The sequence below is a fragment of the Rhododendron vialii genome, chromosome 9a, assembly GCF_030253575.1.
Source record: "Rhododendron vialii isolate Sample 1 chromosome 9a, ASM3025357v1".
NCBI classification, from domain to species: domain Eukaryota; kingdom Viridiplantae; phylum Streptophyta; class Magnoliopsida; order Ericales; family Ericaceae; genus Rhododendron; species Rhododendron vialii.
The window spans coordinates 30270275-30289205 of record NC_080565.1 but is presented as its reverse complement, the minus strand read 5'-3'; the positions used below and the strand labels follow the sequence as shown (position 1 = coordinate 30289205).

The following is an 18931-nucleotide window of genomic DNA, read 5'->3' as shown; positions in this document are numbered from 1 at the left end:
AAGTCATTGGTCCAGAAAAGTTGTACGAGTCTTGGTTCAGTAAAACATGAGAAGTTATTGAACCAAATAAAAGGAAAGTGACATGTGAAGGCACTGTTCAAGTAAACTGTTCGGCAATGAGAAAGCCGAACAGGAGGAGAGCTCCTAAGAAGGAAATGGTCCAAATAATTGATAAAGGACCAGTTACATGTGAAGTGACTGGTCCAGGTCGTCTGTTCGACCATGAGATGGCCGAACAAGGAGAGAAGTCCTATCAGATGTTGAAGTAGAAGGAACACTCTGGAAGAGTCCAGAAACAGTGGTATTCCATTAAAGAGTGAGATCCCGAGAATGTAGGATCTGTAAAAGATACCCAACGGGAATGGGATGTTCGGCTTGTTATGGAAAAGAGTCCTACAAGAATTAAGGTAATGAACTGATAAGGGAACGAGAATCCAAGATATCCTGATTTTCCTATACGAGGTAGGAAACCTAGAGTAATATGGATACTTGGGCAGCAAGCATCCATGAATCTATAAATATAAGGTAAACTTAGAGGTGAAGTAATAAACGGGTTGAAACAGGTCGGGTCGAATATGGGTCCAGTCAAACCCAAACTAGTCCGACCCGTCCCGTCCCCCCCCCCCCGCTCTTTTTTTTTTTTTTCCTCTTCTTCTCCGTCCCCGTTTCCCCCTTCCTTCTTTTCCTCCCTTCTTTCTTTTCCTTCTCTGTTGTCTTCCCCCGATATGGGTTATAACACGTTCACAAATGGGCAAAACTCTGTGGGGTCTTTCAGCAATATAAGCCAATTTTTTATTTTTTTTATTTGTACGTTTTGCGTCAATTTTTTGTGGATTATTAGTTCTATTCAAAGAGAGTAATCAAAAAAAATTAAAAAAATGGTCCAAACCCACCCGACCCGTTTTACTTCCTTTTCTCCCTTTTTGAAAAATAGGGGAGATCTTTGTGTGTATATATGTGTGTGTGTGTTGAAGGGAATCAAAGTGTGGGTATATACCTAAGCTAAAATATTCGGTATACCAACGCTGGCTTCGGGTGCTTTTGGATTAAAAATTGAGTACTTTTTTTCTTTATTTAAAATTTTTTTTTTTTTGCATTTGTTTATTTTGCATTAAACTTTTGTAGTTTATTAACTTTTTGTAGGCCATACCCAAACCTGACCCTACCTCACCCAATTACTGTTCTAGCAAAATTTTCACAATACTATACCAAGAAAAATGTTTCGAAATTTTCCATTTCCCACCATCATCTTACACAAACTTTAACGAACTGGGAAAAACTTACAAAAAAAAAACTTTAACGAACATGTATCAAATTAAATTAACCTGCTTTAATTAGAACAGAAACTCATTAAAAGGTGATGTAGCATGATAAAAAGGTGACGTAACTTGCTGAAAGATTAAATGGGCCTTTGGGTGGATTTGGATTAAAAAGTTAAGAGTGACTTTTTTTTTTTGTCTTTTTTAAAAACATTATGAGTTTCGAAAAAAAAATTACTTTTTTCGATTCCTCTTGCCAAGACGAATCAATAAGTCACAAAAGTTTAACGCAAAACTAACTAATGCGAAAAAAATTCAAATAAAAACAAAAATAAAAAGTCAGTCCTAACTAATTAATCGAAATCCACCCCTAGATTGACCCCCTTTTTGCAGATACCCTCTAGGAACATATGAATTGCCATTTAAATTGAGGGTGAGTTTGGATTAAAAAGTTGTCAATCACCTTTTTTTTTGTCTTCATTTAAATATTTTTGTATTTATTAGTTTTGCATCAACGTTTGTGATTTATTCATTTGTCTTAATGAGAGAAACTGAAAAAAAGTAAAAATCACAGCTTTCGACTTATTTTTTTGTCTTTTTAAAAAAAAAATAAGTATGAGTTTCAATAAAAAAATTTACAGTTATAGTAATATACAAATATATAAAGAAAGTCTAAGTTTAAGCTCAGAGAAATAATGATCGAAAACATGCATGTGAAGCAAGTATACAAGTAAACGTAACACGAATACCAAGACACTGTTGCCAGAAAAATAAAGCCAATTTGATTCTTCTAATTCCAATATATCCATATTCATTTTCGACGCACCCAAACCCTCATCTAAAATCTTGGCTCAACATATATGGTACGGAAATACTGAAAACAATAACTTAATCTTTACTTACTCCAGGAAAAGTTTCGATCTAATTTTTGATGATTTCTTCGATTCGTTTTTATTGGGTCAGGGAAGAATTTCCTTACGTGGCATGAAACCCAAGCTCAGTTAGTTAGAGTATGTCAAGGAAGTACTTAATGACAAGGAAAATATTTACGTGAAAGGAGGTATTGAAGGCTTCTTAAAGAAGCTGTTTAGGAGACGGGCTTGCGACATCTAAAGGTGAAAAATGGGCAAAGCAAAGGAAACTGGCCATCCACGCTTTCTATGCAGAGAGCCTAAAAGGATGTGTGTACAAGTAGCTATTGTTTGGTTTGGATTGTTATGTATTGAAATGTTTGGATTCTTATGTTACGTCTATAGAAATAGGAATTCGGTGAATATCGACTTTGGACTAATGATTCAAGCTAAGGCATAAATTTGATTAACTATGCAGAATATGGTTCCGGCGATGATTGAGAGTGTTGAGATGATGCTAGAAAGGTGGAAACATCATGAAGGCAAAGAGATTGAGGTGTTGGAAGAATTCAGGGTACTAACATCAGAAGTCATTTCGAGGACAGCTTTTGGCAGTAGTTATTTAGAAGGGGAAGTTATATTTGAGATGTTGATCAAGATGGTTTCCTTATTTTCCAGAACGAAAAATCTATGAGTACCGACCATTGGGGGAGAGAAAACGTACCGACGGCCGCCGGCGGGCCGTCTCCGGCCACCGGACGGCCGATCCGAGCCGTTCAAAAATTCTAAAAAATAAAACCGAGGGGGTCTACGCGGGAATCAAGGGCATCCGAGGTGTTTAAGGTGCTTGATCAAAGCACCCTTTTTTCGTGTATATATGTACACACACATATATACACGAAAAAAGGGTGCTTTGATCAAGCACCCTAAACACCTCGGATGCCCTTGATTCCCGCGTTGACCCCCTCGGTTTTATTTTTTAGAATTTTTGAACGGCTCGGATCGGCCGTCCGGTGGCCGGAGACGGCCCGCCGGCGGCCGTCGGTACGTTTTCCCTCCCCGTGGTCGGTACATATAGCAACACTCCAAAAATTTGGTGCAGCTTTGGTGACATAAATTTGCTCAGTTTCTTCTCCTTTCTCATCAATAGTTTATATTGTTTCTGTGTGTGCAGCCTATTCTGGAAGAGTAGCGATGATATAGAATCAAATAAACTTGAACGCGAAATAAGAGATTCTATTACAAGGATTATAAGGAAAAGAGAAAAAGTTTTAAAAGAAGAGGGAAACTTTGGGACTGATCTGCTTGGTCTACTTGTGGAGGCTTATAATGATAAGGATGAGAAGAATAGGCTTACACTGGAAGATGTGGTTGATAATTGTAAGACCTTCTACATTGCCGGACACAAAACGACCACCGGCCTCCTTGCTTTCGTGGACCATTCTTCTTCTAGCAATCAATAGGGAGTGGCAAGACAAATTACGGAAGGACGTTCTAGGGTTATTTGGAGAACAGAATCCAACTGCAGAAGGCATTGCAAGAATGAAACTGGTACACTCCATGACCTTGTACCCCATGTGTAACTCAGTACAAGTGTAGTACATGTACTATGCATGGGGTTACAGAAAAATAAAAATAAAAAATCTTTTGTGTTACTTATCCCTTATCGATCGATGTTCAATTTAATATCAAATGGGAAAACATTATTGAGAGAGAAAGCTTGAACCCGAGGAGAATTGTGAAGGGAAGTTTGAAAGTTCTTTTTCGCTTGTTAAAGTGGGAAAACCAACAAAGGGAGAGATGAATAGTAGTGATTAAGAGGGATATTCATGACATTTTTTTAAATTTTTTTCAAGAAACGTAGAGTGTGCAAAATGTCGTACACATGCTTAGTAGATAGATAGACAGACAGACAACTAATGCCAACTTCAATCCAGAAAGATTTTCAGGAGTGGCTAAAGCAGTAAAGCTACCAACAACAACCCGGCAGCGTACCTTCCCTTTGGTTTGGGACCACGCAATTGTGTAGGCATGAACTTTGCAATTAATGAAGCAAAAAATCGCTCTCTCGATGATTCTACAACGCTACGCATTCACTCTGTTCCCAACCTATATTCACTCGCCAGTTTTGCAGCTCGTACTTCGGCCAGAAAATGGGATTCCAGTGATGCTTCACCCTCTCTAGTATTTATCAAAGTGTGCACTGGGTGCAAAACAGTCTTAAAATAAATAGTATCAACCATGGGATTCAAGTGATGCTTCATGACCCGCTGTAGTATGTATCAAGGTGTGCCCTGGGTGCAAAACAGTCTTAAAATGAATATCAAAAGCAAATAAATTTGTTGTCACTGAGATGGATATTGAAGGTCCATGAGAAAAAGGATATTACTTCTAATCTTTCTTGTGAATGTGTTTGTACCAAAAATGGACCTCTCCTATCAAGGAGATCCGTCCCAGATAGTAATTAGGATATATTCGCGTCAGGATATATTCGCGTTAGCAGGTATCCGTGGCAGGGGTATCTGTGCTGATGTGGCGGGGGTCTCCAGCAATGACACGTGGTCTCTAGCTATCTGCTTCAAGTACATGGGGCTTAAATCAAGGAAAGTGGTCCCGATAATAAGGCCACTTTCTAGATTATGTTTAGAGGAAGTTACAAAAAAGTGGAGAGCATAGGACATGTGTCATATGGAGAAGCCGGTCAAGAGATATTTTGGGGCTATTTTTCTATATTAATTCTTACGTGCAGGAAATTAATATATTTTTGTTATGACCATGGAAAAAATAAGTGGTCCCACTCACTAACACGTAGTTTGAAGGAAGTTACAAAAGAGTGAGACACTTTAGCTCAAGGCTTATCTTGAGTAGCAAATAAAGAGGATAGACTTGGTCAAAAGAACATACAAAGAGCTTCTAAAGAAAGTGGGCAGGAGATGTGCATCATGGGATCCGATTTTTGTAAGTCGTCCAAGCAAATCAGTTCCTGCCGAATCGTCTACTTCTGACCTTACCCTTCTCTCTTTTCTTGACGACCCTATAACATAATCCACTATCCCTAGTGAAAAAACCCTAGCTTAGCTCGGCCTACAGAGCTTACACCTAGTCAAGTTTCTTTGATTCAACGACATCATTACCCTTCCAGAATTTACTGTCATAAACGTTTTATACGGGGAACAACGTAAATTAGGATGAGAAAAAGGAGAAAGAAATTAAACTCTTTCCCAACTTCATCAACTTCTCAAATATTAATTCAGAAATGCTAGGGACAAAGAAAATTTATCCCGAAAGTACCCCGAAAAGATCAACTAGTGGTTGAGATTCCTTTTGATGTGTGTGACATAATCATCAAAATGATTCTCAACCATTGATTGCTGTTTTCGGGGTATTTTTGAGGTAAGTTTTTTTTGTACCTTGCATTCCCCTTCCTTTGAAAATTAATCAAAACCAAATTTTCACTACGAATTTTCATTCCTATCCTATTTTCTCTTGTGTTAAATGAAATGAGATTACATTATGCTAAAAAGAGGTAGTAAAAACATTCAAAATCAAGCAACTACTCAATGCATACTTTAGGGTTCTTCGAGTATAAAGCGTGATTGGTCAGTTTCCGTTGCACAGATAGGTCCCACGTGGAAAAATTGCAGCTGCCGTCACCTTCTTCCGGCTAGGATTTGGCTTTTAAATTAGCCCTTGCTTTATTGTTTATGTATTAGGTTTACAGAGTACAGGCATGCTTGGCACTTGGCAGTGTGCATTCCAATACCTAGTGTGCTTTGAGTCCTTTTCACTTCTTGTAGAAGGGAAAAACTTTTTTAAATAATTTACAGCACTCAATCGCGAGCGTTCAAATGTGTTTTGAACGGTTCAAATTTTGAAGAAACTACGTATTCGCACAACAAAAATTTAACGATCTATAAAAGTGGAGCTCAACATTCTTTCAACATGATTTCTTTTAGCGTTGATCCATGACAACCACTAAGGGTTTATTTGGAAGTTGTGGAAAAAGAAAGGAAATTTTAAAATTTTCCCCACCCTTGTTTGGTTCTTAAAAAAAAGACAAAAAATTTGTTCTAACTCATTTTTTCTCTCAATTTCTCCTCAATTTTCCCTCTCATTTCCTCCTCCATTATTTTCCTTATTTTTTCCTTTCTATCCCTAGCTTCCAAACAGAGCTTAAATTAAAGTCTAAAGGATCGATCATGACCCAATCTATCATAATCCTTCCCCACTTTTACTTTGTTGTACACATTTATTGTTGACTGTTGACTCTCTTTTTTTATACCAGATACATTTGCCGCATATATGGTTTCTATATCTCCCCGCTTACTGATATTTATCCTTTTGTTCATACATGGACCAAAGTAACACTTGGCTATCTCCTCTACCTGAAACATGTTCATGAAAGTACCCAGAAGCCGTCCAATTTCTTTTCATGGACCATAACACTTTGCTTTTACTTATTACTCGACTTCCCCTTGTTTATTACTCGACTTCCCCTTGTTGGGATTATACCAATCCCACCTGTAACGGTGCGCAATAAAATTAATAAGCACGCACAAGCACAAAGAACACGCATTATTTACATGGATCGGCCTCAATGCCTACTTCAGGAGAGAAAATTTTCTAGTATCACCAATGTTTATAAAGGGTTTTAGAAAGAGATTTAAAGATTTCACAAACACCCTATCCAACAAACTACAACTAAAGTGGAAAGATCTCATCCAAAATCGATGCACAAAACCCTCCAAATCTTCACGTACAAGCTGCTGAAGATGCTTCGAAATAGAGAGACTCTTTTAATGTTATTTGTTTGCTCGGACATGCAGTAGGATGTGGAATGATTGCTTCAGTGGAATCGCTTATCATCGTTAATTACAATTTCAGACAGGTCATTGCAAATGTCATAAAAATCAATAATGCTTCAGACACATACACTTGATAGAGTTTTTCCCGACCGGATATTTTTCTTGTATAGACAGTGTTGTCATTGCGAATGTCACAGGAATCATGCCTGCATAACTTGAACTTACTATTCATACCATAACAATATAGGGCAAAGTCCATTTTCACCTCTTGTGGTTTTGGTCATGTGCAGATACACCCCTTATGATTTAAAAGTATGTACATAATACCCTGTGGTTTTAAAATTGTGCGGATAGACCCTCTGCCGTCATATTTTTTATCCATATTAACGGAAGTGTATCTCACACGCCTCTAGAATGTAATCTAAGTCATTCATAATGTATTAAATAAAGAATAGAGTATCTCTGTAAAAAAAAAATTTATCTCAATCAGGTATCAATAACACAGTGATCTAATTTTTAGTAAATTCAAATTTGAAATTTTTATTTCATAACAAAATCGATTCGACCATGAGCTTTTTAATTTTTGATGGACTTAAATTCTAGCATAGATGTAATACTCGTCAAATTTTACAATATCAACGTTTTGGATTCAATTTTTGGTATAAGGAATGGTGTAGTTAGATTTAAAAAAGAAGACGAATCAAGTGACATGATGAGGGTATATCGGTTTTTTAATGATGTGTCCGTTAATATGGATGGAAAACATGACGGCAAGGGATCTATCCACACATTTTCAAAATCACATGAGATTATGTGCACATTTTTAAATCATAAGGGGTGTATCCGCACATAGCTCATGTAAAGACCCGGTATTTTTAATAAATAAATAATATTATTAAAACAAAAATATTATTTATGCTCGTTAGTTATTTAATGCGAAAAATTATTTATGTCATCACACCAATTTTTTTTTTTCTTTTTTTTCCGTAATCATCTACGTGCACGCGTGTCCGATGAGTAATTGTCCGAGTATGTGCGCGTGTTGCACCTGAGCATTTTCCTTTTTCCCAACGCCTCCCCATTTCTATATTTCGGCTGAGTACAAATCCCCCATTTTCCTCCTAAATTCCCTCAAATGTAGACAACACATAATTTCCCATGGGTTAATATCCCTTATGCAAATCCTAACCTCTTTGATATATCCCTTCCTCATATTTCGGCATAGAGGCATTAAACCATGGCTTTATTTCCTTTTTTTCTTTTCTTTTATTCCTTACCGAGAGCGAGAGAGAGCGGTGCTGGAAAAAGAAGGAGAAGGAAGAAAAAATACTACCGTTGCCGCCTATCAAGCCTCACTTTCGAAAACCCACCGAACTCCACCGAATCGTTTTGTACGGATTAAAGGTAGATTAATCTCTTCTCTACTTTCTCCTAAGTATATAAATGTGCTATTATATTAGTTGTAATGATAGGAATTGAAAAGAAACAAATCCATGCATTGTGCGTTGAAGAAATCGAAAATTCCCGTTTTCTGTTCAGATCTGTTTTTTTTGTGAAACTATTCAAATGGAAAATCTGATCCGTTCATCTTGTTCATCTTGTCGAGACGATTCCGGAAAGGTATAATAAGCCCATTTTCGATGTCGGGATTGATCACACGACCCGTTTGAAATTCCGGATTTAAACCATATATATACGTTATATATATAACTGCGTGCGTACAGTACCAGGTGGAAGACACTGACGTAATATGAACTCCATCTCTCAAAATTACAGTTTACCCCCTGTGTCTTGGTTTGTACTAAAATATGATCCTAAACTATGTGAAATTAATTATTTTACCACTTGTGCTAAATTTTTAAACTTTTAGGATACACCTATGACTATTTCTTTGGGATCTGCGATATATGTTAACTTCGAAAGGATTTAGTAACTAAAAGTATTAGGTTTAGAAAAGAATAAAATTATTTTTGGTATTATTATTTTTATTGTTAACAACCCTAAAAAGAGATTAATAAAAACTAATATCAATTTACTTGTCAACGAACCTTAAGGGCATCGGCCAATCATAAAATATTATGTGTTTACATACTTGCACAATACCAATTGCTATGCTTGCTTTCATTTTGAGATACATGTTGTTTGTTGATTAAGCTATTATGAAGTATTATTGTTGTGGTTGTAGATTGGACAAATAGGTTTCACAGGGTGGTTACGAGTAGTGACTCATATAGACGAAGTTAAGTAAATGGAAATTGGTAAAGTGTTTGAAGTGTGAGTATGTGAGTTATGATTTGAGTCATGGCGATGGCAAGGGTAACCTATGGGGCCCTGTGTTGAAATGGGTTACCTGCGGGGCCCGGTGTTGTGACACTAACGTATGATACGTCATGGGAAGTTTCTCTTCGAGGAAGAGAACGGGTCCCATGAGACGGTTATAGTTAGTGAGACGTTAATGTATGACACGTCATGGGAAGTTTCTCTTCGAGGAAGAGAATGGGTCCCATGAGACGGTTATAGTTAGCGTGGGGTAGTGGATGTCCGACCCTAATGTATGATACGTCATGGGATGACTCGATCCTCCTGTTATGGTCTTCAGTGAGAACATGCTCGGTACATAACTTAGATGCGCTCACCTAGGACCCTGGTACAGGATAAGCAAGAGGAAGGGTGGACCCATGAGACGGTTGTAGTTAGTGGATGTGGGAGGAAAGGATCTCGTGGAGATGATCCTTAGATTTCATGTAAGATGATGGATAGTGAAGAAAAAGACGATGTGTTATTATTCTGTACCTCTCGTGTATTATCAATTGTGATATTATTGTTATTACTGAATGTTAATTGTAGAGTAAGGGGTTGGTAGGATTGAGATTATTCTACTGGGTGATTTATCACTCACGGATACGTTTGTATCCTGGTAAATCGGTTGCTTCGGCGATCAATTTGCCAGAGGGTGCAGGGTTCGATGGTGGAACTGTTTGACGCAGGAGGAATACCAAGGGCGGAGACCGAGGATGCTTGAGATCTGTATCAACACTAGAGTCGCTCTGAAGATGTTTAAATAAAACGTTAGATTTTTTTTGTATTTATTTTTAAATGTTGATTTTGTATAACGACAAATACGGGCCTAACAGTTTATAAAATTTAGTGTATTTTAAGATTAATGCTTCCGAAATTTCTTGGAAAATCGGGGCGTTACAGCTCATGCCACAGGGGGTCAAAGTGAACTTTGCCCAACAATATATCCATCTCAAATGAAAAAAGATTATTTCGTAATATCGTTTATTCCTAGGGATGCTTGATAGGCGCGTGATGTCATAGATTTGAGCGCCTAAGTAGGGTGAATTAGCGCGTTAGACGCGCGTTTTATCTCATGTTCCACTTGATGCCGTGTTTTGTCTTGTTTTTGGGTTTTTGTTAAGTTTTGCAGAAATAAGGTGGATTTTACGCCAAGATTGGATTGCGAGGCCCTGAAGCCGGTAGTTGAAGAGTTTGATACAAAAAGCGCAAAGTTAGAATATTAAATGGCGTTTGAAGCTGATCCATTTGAAGGTCACTATGGGTCAAGAGTTTAGCACTGAACTTAATTAGAGCCTGTTCCGCAAACGAAATAAAGTCCTTATTTTTTAATAAGGCAATTTAAAGTTCAAAAATTATGATTTTATTGAAATCTAAAAATATGCAATATAGATCTTGTTTGAAAGATCTCGATAAAATCTTTTATACGATGCAAAAAAAATTGAAAAATTATTTTTCATTTACATTATTTTTTAGTTTAAAAATGTGAAATAAGCTGTTTATTTTTTAAAAAGATTTTTGGAATGGGGCCTTAGTCCACGGTCAAGACTATTGAATTTGCAATTCAATTGGGTGGGCCTAATGCTTATGTATTTGATTAACTAGTGGGGCTAAGTCAAAGAATGAGGCCTAAGCCAATATTGGAATAGGCAGCTAGTGGGCCGGCCTAATGCTTATGTATTTGACTGATGCTTATGTATTTGATTAACTGGTGGAGCCAAGTCAAAGAATGAGGCCTAAGCCTATATTGGAATAGGCAGATAATGTGGCCCACGGTTAATTAACTTCATGGTTGATTAATTCTCGGCAGCTAATGGCCACGGTTTACCCGGGCAGCAGAGGAACAGCCGGACTACGGTCATAGCATGCAATTCGCGGTGACCGTCCACTACACGCTTTTTGGAACTCATTTCGGATCCCAAAAAAATATAAAAAAATATTCATAAATTTTAAAATAATATTTTACGGGACCCTGTAAAAAATCAGTTCCAACGAATATCAATAGATATGTTTTTTGAATTTATAAGACGAAACTGCAAAACGAAACAGTTTCGTTCCTACGAATTCTGAAAAACATACCTACCGATATTTGTTGGAGCTAATTTTTTACAAGGTCCCGTGGAATATTATTTTAAAATTTATAAATATTTTTCTGTATTTTTTTGGAACCCAGAATAGGCCCCAAAAGATATGCGGTGGACCAGTCCATGCGGTGACCCTAAACTTTATGGCGGAGGAATAGGGTTTTTTATTATTAAAGGGCAGCAACAGCTTATAAATAGCAGAAAGTCTACAGCCATGGCACCAAAATGCGGTGGCCGGCCACCGTACGATGTGTGGGGCTCACTTCGGGCCTCGCACAGATGATCCGAGCTCAATAATTTTTAAAAAAAATTGAGTGAGCATCGCAAAACATCAGCTTGATCCGATATGTGTGGGTGCTCAGATCAACCTTTTCATCTTTGAAAAATCGAAAAAAATGGAAAGATTAATTTTCTAGTGTACAGAAAGATGAGAAGGTTGATCCGAGTACCTACACATATCAGATCGAAAGCTGATGTTTCGGGATGTCCACTCGGTTTTTTTTTTAAATTATTGAACGGCTTGGATTATTCGTATGGGGCTCGAAGTGGGCCCCACACACCATGCAGTGGCTGTAGCACTGCTGAGCTGCGCACAGGTAGCGAGGGGCAGCTTTTTGAACAGTTTTCGGACAGAAAAAAGGGACAAACGAGGCTGACGAACGGGGCTGTCGACTGCTGCTGTTATTGTTTAGTGTTCTTTTTTCCTTTCAAAGTTTTGATGCTTTGTTTAATTATTCGCAATGCGATAACTAGTTTTAATTTTTATTTTTAATAAAAATTATTTGTTGGTATTTGATTAGTTGATATTTTTTATTTATTTTTCATATCGCGTAATAGAAGCATGATTCAAATTAGAGTTTTCTTTTATTTTTAATAATGAGTGAGTAGTAGTATGGGTAAGGTCGCAAGATGATTAGCACACCGTGGCTAGTCCGGGTACTGCTCATATTTTCAAACAATAAAGAAAAGACAATTTTAGGTTACTAAAGAACATTCGTTGGACGAATTCGGGCTACGTCATATCCCATGTGAACGGGGAATGGGGGTCCAAAACTTATTCTCCGCTGCGCATGGGTAAATGGCGACCATAAAGGTTTGCATCTCTCTGGGTATCTTTTTCTCTCTAAAATCGAACATTTTTAAGAACACTGAATGAAACAGGTTAATCCAGACTGGGTGCGAGTGCTAAGAACCCTACGACCGTACCTCATTTTAATTATTTGAAAAGTACAATTAATTTCTAGGTTTTAGTTTATCTCAATCAATCGACAAGGAGTGGCTACCTAAGAGCCAGTTTAATTAATAACAACCCGAATTTTTAGTAAGCACACATCACCGTCTCTGTGGATTCGACTCCAAACTTACCGGATATTGTACCATACGCTTGGAATAACTCATTAATTTAGGATTAAAAAATCATCAAGCAATGCTTTGAAAACTAAAATGTGGACCAGACACAAATTCAGCCACAGATGCGTACTAATTCGTCCGGTGCAAGTGGATTCCTTGAATGCGCTGTGAGACCATCTCGGAAGGTTCCAAACGTATCTGTGTCAAAATGTCTCTGCTCCCATCACAACTACAACCTCTAAAGTCAAACGACTTGGAACATCAATATCCTTAGCCCATTCAGTTGTTGACTTTGGAGGCCATGTATGGCTTCCTCCTCTCATTATCATCTCACATCTCTCTGAGTCACTTGGGTGGAGCATGGCCTATAAATCAGAGCTTTAGGCTCTGGTATTTGTATCATAAATCAGAGAGATACACGAGACATTGTGAGCCTTGGTGAGATAGAGATTATAATCCTCCATACATAATCAGAATCCGTTGTCCCTCCGTGGAGTTCTAAATTTTGGGGAACCATATATATCTGTATTGTGTCATTTTGTGTTTGTGTTTGTGGGTTACATCCTAATCGGCTTAAGACCATTTAGTACTACCATGCAAAGAAAGATTGACACCACAAACCTTAACCAAACAAACTAATAATTCAACTGCCTCTTGGAGTTCTTTGACTTGAGCTTGATATGGGTGTCCTGGAAACCATAACAATCCTTCTTTCATGCTCTCTTTGTTTTTACCTTCTATTTTTTCTCCTCACCCTCCTTCGCAAAATGTGGTGGACTCCAATTCGCATTCAACGTGCGATGAATTTACAGGGGATCAGAGGCCCTCCTTACAGATTCGTCCATGGAAATACGAAAGAGATCCTCAACATGAGAACAGCGACCATGAGCAAACCAATGGGTTTATCGCACAACATATTCCCCAGACTCCAGCCTCATCTACATTCTTGGCTCAACATATACGGTACAAAAATTCTCAAAAAAGAAGACGACCTTAGTCTTTCCTTACTCTAGGAAAAGTTTCAATCTAGTTTTTGATGATTTCTTGGTTTCCTTTTTTTTTGGGTCAGGGAAGAATATGCTTATGTGGCATGGTCCCGAAGCTCAGTTAGTTATTACAGATTCAGAGTATGCAAAGGAAATACTTAACGACAAGGAAAAGATTTATCCGAAAGGAGGTATTGAAGGCTTCATAAAGAAGCTGTTAGGGGATGGGGTTGTGACATCTAAAGGCGAAAAATGGGCAAAGCAAAGGAAACTCGTCAACCACTTTTTCTATGCAGAGAGCCTAAAAGTATGTGTGTTCTAGCTGCTATTGTCTGGTTTTGGATTATTTTATATCAAAATGTTTGGATTATTATGTTACGTCAATAGAAACAAAGATTAATCTGGTGAACAATAGCATACGTGCCTCTAACTATGCAGGATATGGTTCCAGCGATGATTGAGACTGTTGAGATGATGCTAGAAAGGTGGAAACATCATGAAGGCAAAGAGATTGAGGTGTTAGAAGAATTTAGACTATTAACATCCGAAGTCATCTCGAGAACAGCTTTTGGTAGTAGTTATTTAGAAGGGAAAGGCATATTTGAGATGCTGATGAAGATGGTAACCATCTATTCCAGAAATTTCTTCAAAATCAGGCTTCCTGGCCTCAGGTAAGTGAAACTCATGCTTCATTTAATCCCAAGAAAAAGAAAAAACGCGGTGCAGTTTTCTTATTAGAGTATTTTATATTGTTCGTATTTGTTCAGCCTGTTTTGGAATAGAAGCGATGACATAGAATCAGATAAACTTGAACGAGAAATACGGGATTCCATTACAAGGATGATAAGGAAACGAGAAAATGTATTAAGAGAGCAGGGAAACTTTGGGACTGATCTTCTTGGACTACTTGTGGAGGCTTATAACGATCCTGACGAGACGAATAGGATTACACTGGAAGATGTGATTGATGAATGTAAGACCACCTACATTGCCGGACATGAAACGACAACCAACTTGCTCTCATGGACCATCCTCCTTCTAGCAATCTATACGGCTTGGCAAGACGAATTACGGAAGGAGGTTCTTGAGTTATTTGGAGAGCAGAAACCAAATGCAGAAGGCATTGCAAGAATGAAAAAGGTACACCCCATGACCTTATACCTCATATGAGTTAGTAGTAAGGCCAACTTACTTAAGTAATTTTTTTTTTTTTTGTGTAGATGACCATGGTCATTAACGAGACCCTAAGGCTGTATCCTCCGGTCATCAGTCTCGTTAGGAAAGTGGAACGAGAAAGCAAATTGATAAGGTTCGTTCTCCCAGCCGATATCATCGTGCACATTCCGACGCTGTCTCTTCATCTTGATCCTCACATTTGGGGAGAGGACGCGCATCTCTTCAATCCAGAAAGATTTTCAGGAGGAGTTGCTAAAGCTACAAACAACAACCCGGCAGGGTACATTCCGTTTGGTCTGGGACCGCGCAATTGCGCAGGCATGAACTTTGCGACCAATGAAGCCAAAATCGCTCTCTCGATGATTCTCCAACGCTACGCCTTCACTCTGTCCCCGACCTATGTTCATTCTCCAATTTTTCACTTCACAGTTCGGCCGGAACATGGGGTTCAGGTGGTGCTTCACCCTCTCTAGTATGTATCAAGGTGCGCACTGGGTGCAAGACAATCTTAAATTTCAAGCAAATAAATGTGTTGTCACAGAGATGGATATTGAAGGTCCTTGAGAAAAAGGACAATATTACTTACATACGCACATAAATTCTAATGATAATACAATAACAGCATGTACTGTTACAACAGACAGTGCTTCATTTTCATTTTTATTTTTTTTGCAAATGTGGGAAGTTTTATTCAATTGTGAGGCGAAAGCTTATACAATGGAGAGGAACCCCATGGGGGCAAATGAGCGTTCAAAGACCGAACAAACAAATCATTAGAGAGGGTAATCAGAGAACATACACAGTATGTGCAGTCCTATTTCAAACTCGCCTAGCGAGATCACGTTCGCAGAAAATAAAACTAATGCCAAGCACATGACCAACAAACTACCGGACCAAATCCAGACATAAACTGGACTAAATCCGGACAAAGAAGCGAAATAAAGAGGAAAAAAAATACACTACCCTCCGTCATTGAGCAGCCCTTCTCTTGCCTAGCCCCTTGTCGATCAAGCTCCCAAGTTGGCGACCCATGAAGCCACCGACAACCATGCGATTGCAAACCTAGAAGCGTGTTGCGGCGAGCAGAGTGGCGGTGAGCAACAATCGATTTTGGTGGAGAAGGGGGAAGGAAAACCAGATCTGAAGGCAAAGATTGATCCCTCCCCTCCCGCCGCCCATATTTGGGTACAAACTCAAGGGAGAAGGAGGAGAGGAAGTGTGGCAACTGTTTTAAGATTAGAAAGAGGTGCTTCCTTTTTTGGAGAGAGAAAGTCGGCTCCCTCATCTTCAGGAAGTTCTTTACTGTCCATAACTGCAGAATAAAGCTCGTATACCGCACAAGATCGTATACCCAATCAACTTACTAATTGTTTTTAAATCCATGCAACTTCTTTTTAAATTAAATTTAGACAAAATCTCGTCAATCATTCTAGAAAAATCAAATTAGTTTGATTTGATAGCTGATACTAATTATCTGATTAGATTCATCTGTGTTGTAAAGTATTGCGGGGGTCTTTTTGTGAGAAGCCCCTATGCTTCACGTGCAATATTTTAAGCCATATTACCAGATACACGGAAGTCATGGAACTACCTTAGGGCGTATGGGGGCCAAGGCTCCGGAAGTGTAAATGAACGGTTTTGATTATTATTGTGAGCCTGAAAAAGTCTTACAACGGCCTAAACTAGACTAGACTGAAAGGATAGAGACTGGATAAGAGCCGAGTCCTTCAAAGTTTTATGTATTTTACGGATCAGTCCCCAACATCTTCTCTATAAACAATGACCTCAACTTCTAGCTTCATTCATTCAAAGAGAGGAGGAGACTATTGCAAAGAGCGAGGAATTAAAGAAAGATTGCAAGAAATAATAGTTGGTCCCAGTGATCAAATAGTATTTTCTTCATTATTCCTGATCCACTATCTTTTTTCTATGCAAGTGCTTTTATTATCGTTAGGGCTGCAAACGAGCCGAGTTTTGTCTTGCTCGAGCTTGGCTCGCCTTAATTTTCCTCAACTCGAGCTCGAATCGAGCTGAAATATATGGGCTCGATCTCAACTCGAACATATATTCAAAAGCTCGAGCTCGGCTCGCATGGCTCGTTTGAAGCTTGTCAGAGGCCTTGCTCAGCAAGCGTTGAGGTGTGGGGGCGGGATTATTTGTTTATACTGGTACAGTGATTGTAAGTTCTCATGGCTGGGTGATGTGAGACTAATACTTTTCCTCTCAGCCTTCCTCAACACTTGTCCCACATCGGCAAAAGACATGCAAGGAGTATCCTCTCCTCCCCTATAAAAATATGCAGTGGGCCATGGTCATGTGTGGCTATCCACGCTACTCTGGGCAAACACTAGCTAAGTTAAGCATAAAAATTGTGTCTCCACTCGTGTATGTATGTGCGTGTGTGTATATATATATAGGTATTGTAATTGTACGTGCACTGTATATGGTAGCTCGTGAGCTCAACAAGCCGAGCTTCAAGTGACTCGAGCTCGGCTCGTTTATGAAATGAGCTGAGAATGATGATTCGAACTCGTTCGTTTGCTTGATGAACCGAGCTCAAACGAGCCGTTAGCGAGCCGAGTAAAGAATCGCTCGCGAGCGGTTCGGTTCGTTTGCAGTCTTAATTATTGTGTAAATATTATATTAATTACCCATAATTTGACCCCATTAAAAATAACAACCAATTAAAAATAACAACCAATGCTATCATGAAAATTAATATTCCATCTGTTCTACAAAAATAGTCCAATATATAGAATATAAAAATAAAATAAAAAATTAAGAACATTCACCAGACTAAAAATCTCAATTAGTTCTTTAAATTGATGTAAATTTCTTGAAAATTACGCACTATAAGTCCTTTAATTATTCTTATCAAAAAACAACAGGTAAATTTGTTATGATTTAACTTTGCAGGATCTGTTAACAAAGCCCCCTCCTTCCCTATCTATGGAGTTGAGAGGCATAAAATGAAGAGATGTGCAACACAGTGTGAAAATTTTTGCAGTTAAAAAAAAAAAAAGTAGTGCAAAATGACTAGCCATCGAAAAATAAAAAATACATTTCAAGCCTAATCACAACCGTCAACAAGATTTCTTATCACAAAAACTATCTATGTGCACATATCGTGCACATACTGCTCTGTGGGGCCCATTACGGGATCCATACAAACGATTCAAGCCGTTCATTAGTTTTAAATTCATTTTTCAAGCTGCCTAGCAAAAAATCGGCTCAATTCGATATCTCTAAGTACTTGATCCAATTGGGAAAGAAACAGACACCCAATCTTGGCTTAAAAATTGAAGCAAAACCCCTCTTTTTCTCTTTGCTCTCTGGAACTCTCTCTGTATCTTTTGTTTTTTTACGCAAGGCTTTATAGGAAGACCAAAGTCTCCTGACTTCTTTTGGGCGACTATTTGCTATTTTTTACTTTCTCCATTAGCTCACTTCCTTCACATAACTCATTTCTAATATTTTAAAATAAAAATTTACTCCGTATAACCCATTAATTTTTCCAAATCTTCCTATTATATCCCTCTCCTCCCCCATAGCCACCACCACCAAAGCTACGAACACCGCCCCACCACCGCCACTCCCTCCCCTCCTCTCTTCAAGGTTACTCTCTCTCTCTCTCTCTCTGCACAATTCAAAATCAAAAATCGAAACCCAAAAAATCCTAAAAAGTTCAAAAATTGAAACCCAAATAATATCAAAACCAAAAAACCGAAACCCCAAAATTCAAAACGAAATCCACTTGAGAGCCGATCGAACACTGTATTTTTTTCGACGCAAAATTTACAATTTTTTGAACCAAATTTTCAATGTTTCAGGTCTGAAAAAATGTAATATTTTCGACATTTAAATACCATAATATTTAAATTAATTTGACAGTTAGTTACCCAAATGTTTATATATTTTCGGCAGTCAATTACCGAAATGTATATATATGCCGGACTTTTCTAATCTTCAGTAATATAATATTGTCAAATAAATTTTCGGTAACCTAATACCGAAGTATATACCATAATTCGGCAGTTAATTACCAAATTATATATATATATATATATATATTTTTTTTAATAGTTAGTTACCGAAATATTATGTGTTTTCGACAGTTAGCTA

At 38.0% G+C, this 18931-nt stretch overlaps 1 protein-coding gene across 1 annotated transcript; it reads left to right on the top strand.

The window, feature by feature from the left end:
• The first annotated feature begins 12935 nt into the window (after positions 1 to 12935).
• Positions 12936 to 15448, top strand: LOC131301770 (cytochrome P450 CYP749A22-like). Its single transcript, XM_058328179.1, has 5 exons — positions 12936 to 13610; positions 13717 to 13940; positions 14072 to 14304; positions 14401 to 14773; positions 14854 to 15448. The coding sequence occupies exons 1-5, from the start codon at positions 13328 to 13330 to the stop codon at positions 15280 to 15282; spliced, it is 1542 nt and encodes a 513-aa protein (XP_058184162.1). The 5' UTR covers positions 12936 to 13327; the 3' UTR covers positions 15283 to 15448.
• The last annotated feature ends 3483 nt before the right edge of the window (positions 15449 to 18931 follow it).

Excerpts from the sequence above, each read along its gene's own strand:
- LOC131301770 (XM_058328179.1), top strand. The coding sequence starts at position 13,328 with ATGGGTGTCCTGGAAACCATAACAATCCTTCTTTCATGCTCTCTTTGT. Across the intron at positions 13,941-14,071 it reads TCTATGCAGAGAGCCTAAAA|GATATGGTTCCAGCGATGAT; the intron begins GTATGTGTGTTC and ends CTAACTATGCAG. Across the intron at positions 14,305-14,400 it reads ATCAGGCTTCCTGGCCTCAG|CCTGTTTTGGAATAGAAGCG; the intron begins GTAAGTGAAACT and ends GTATTTGTTCAG.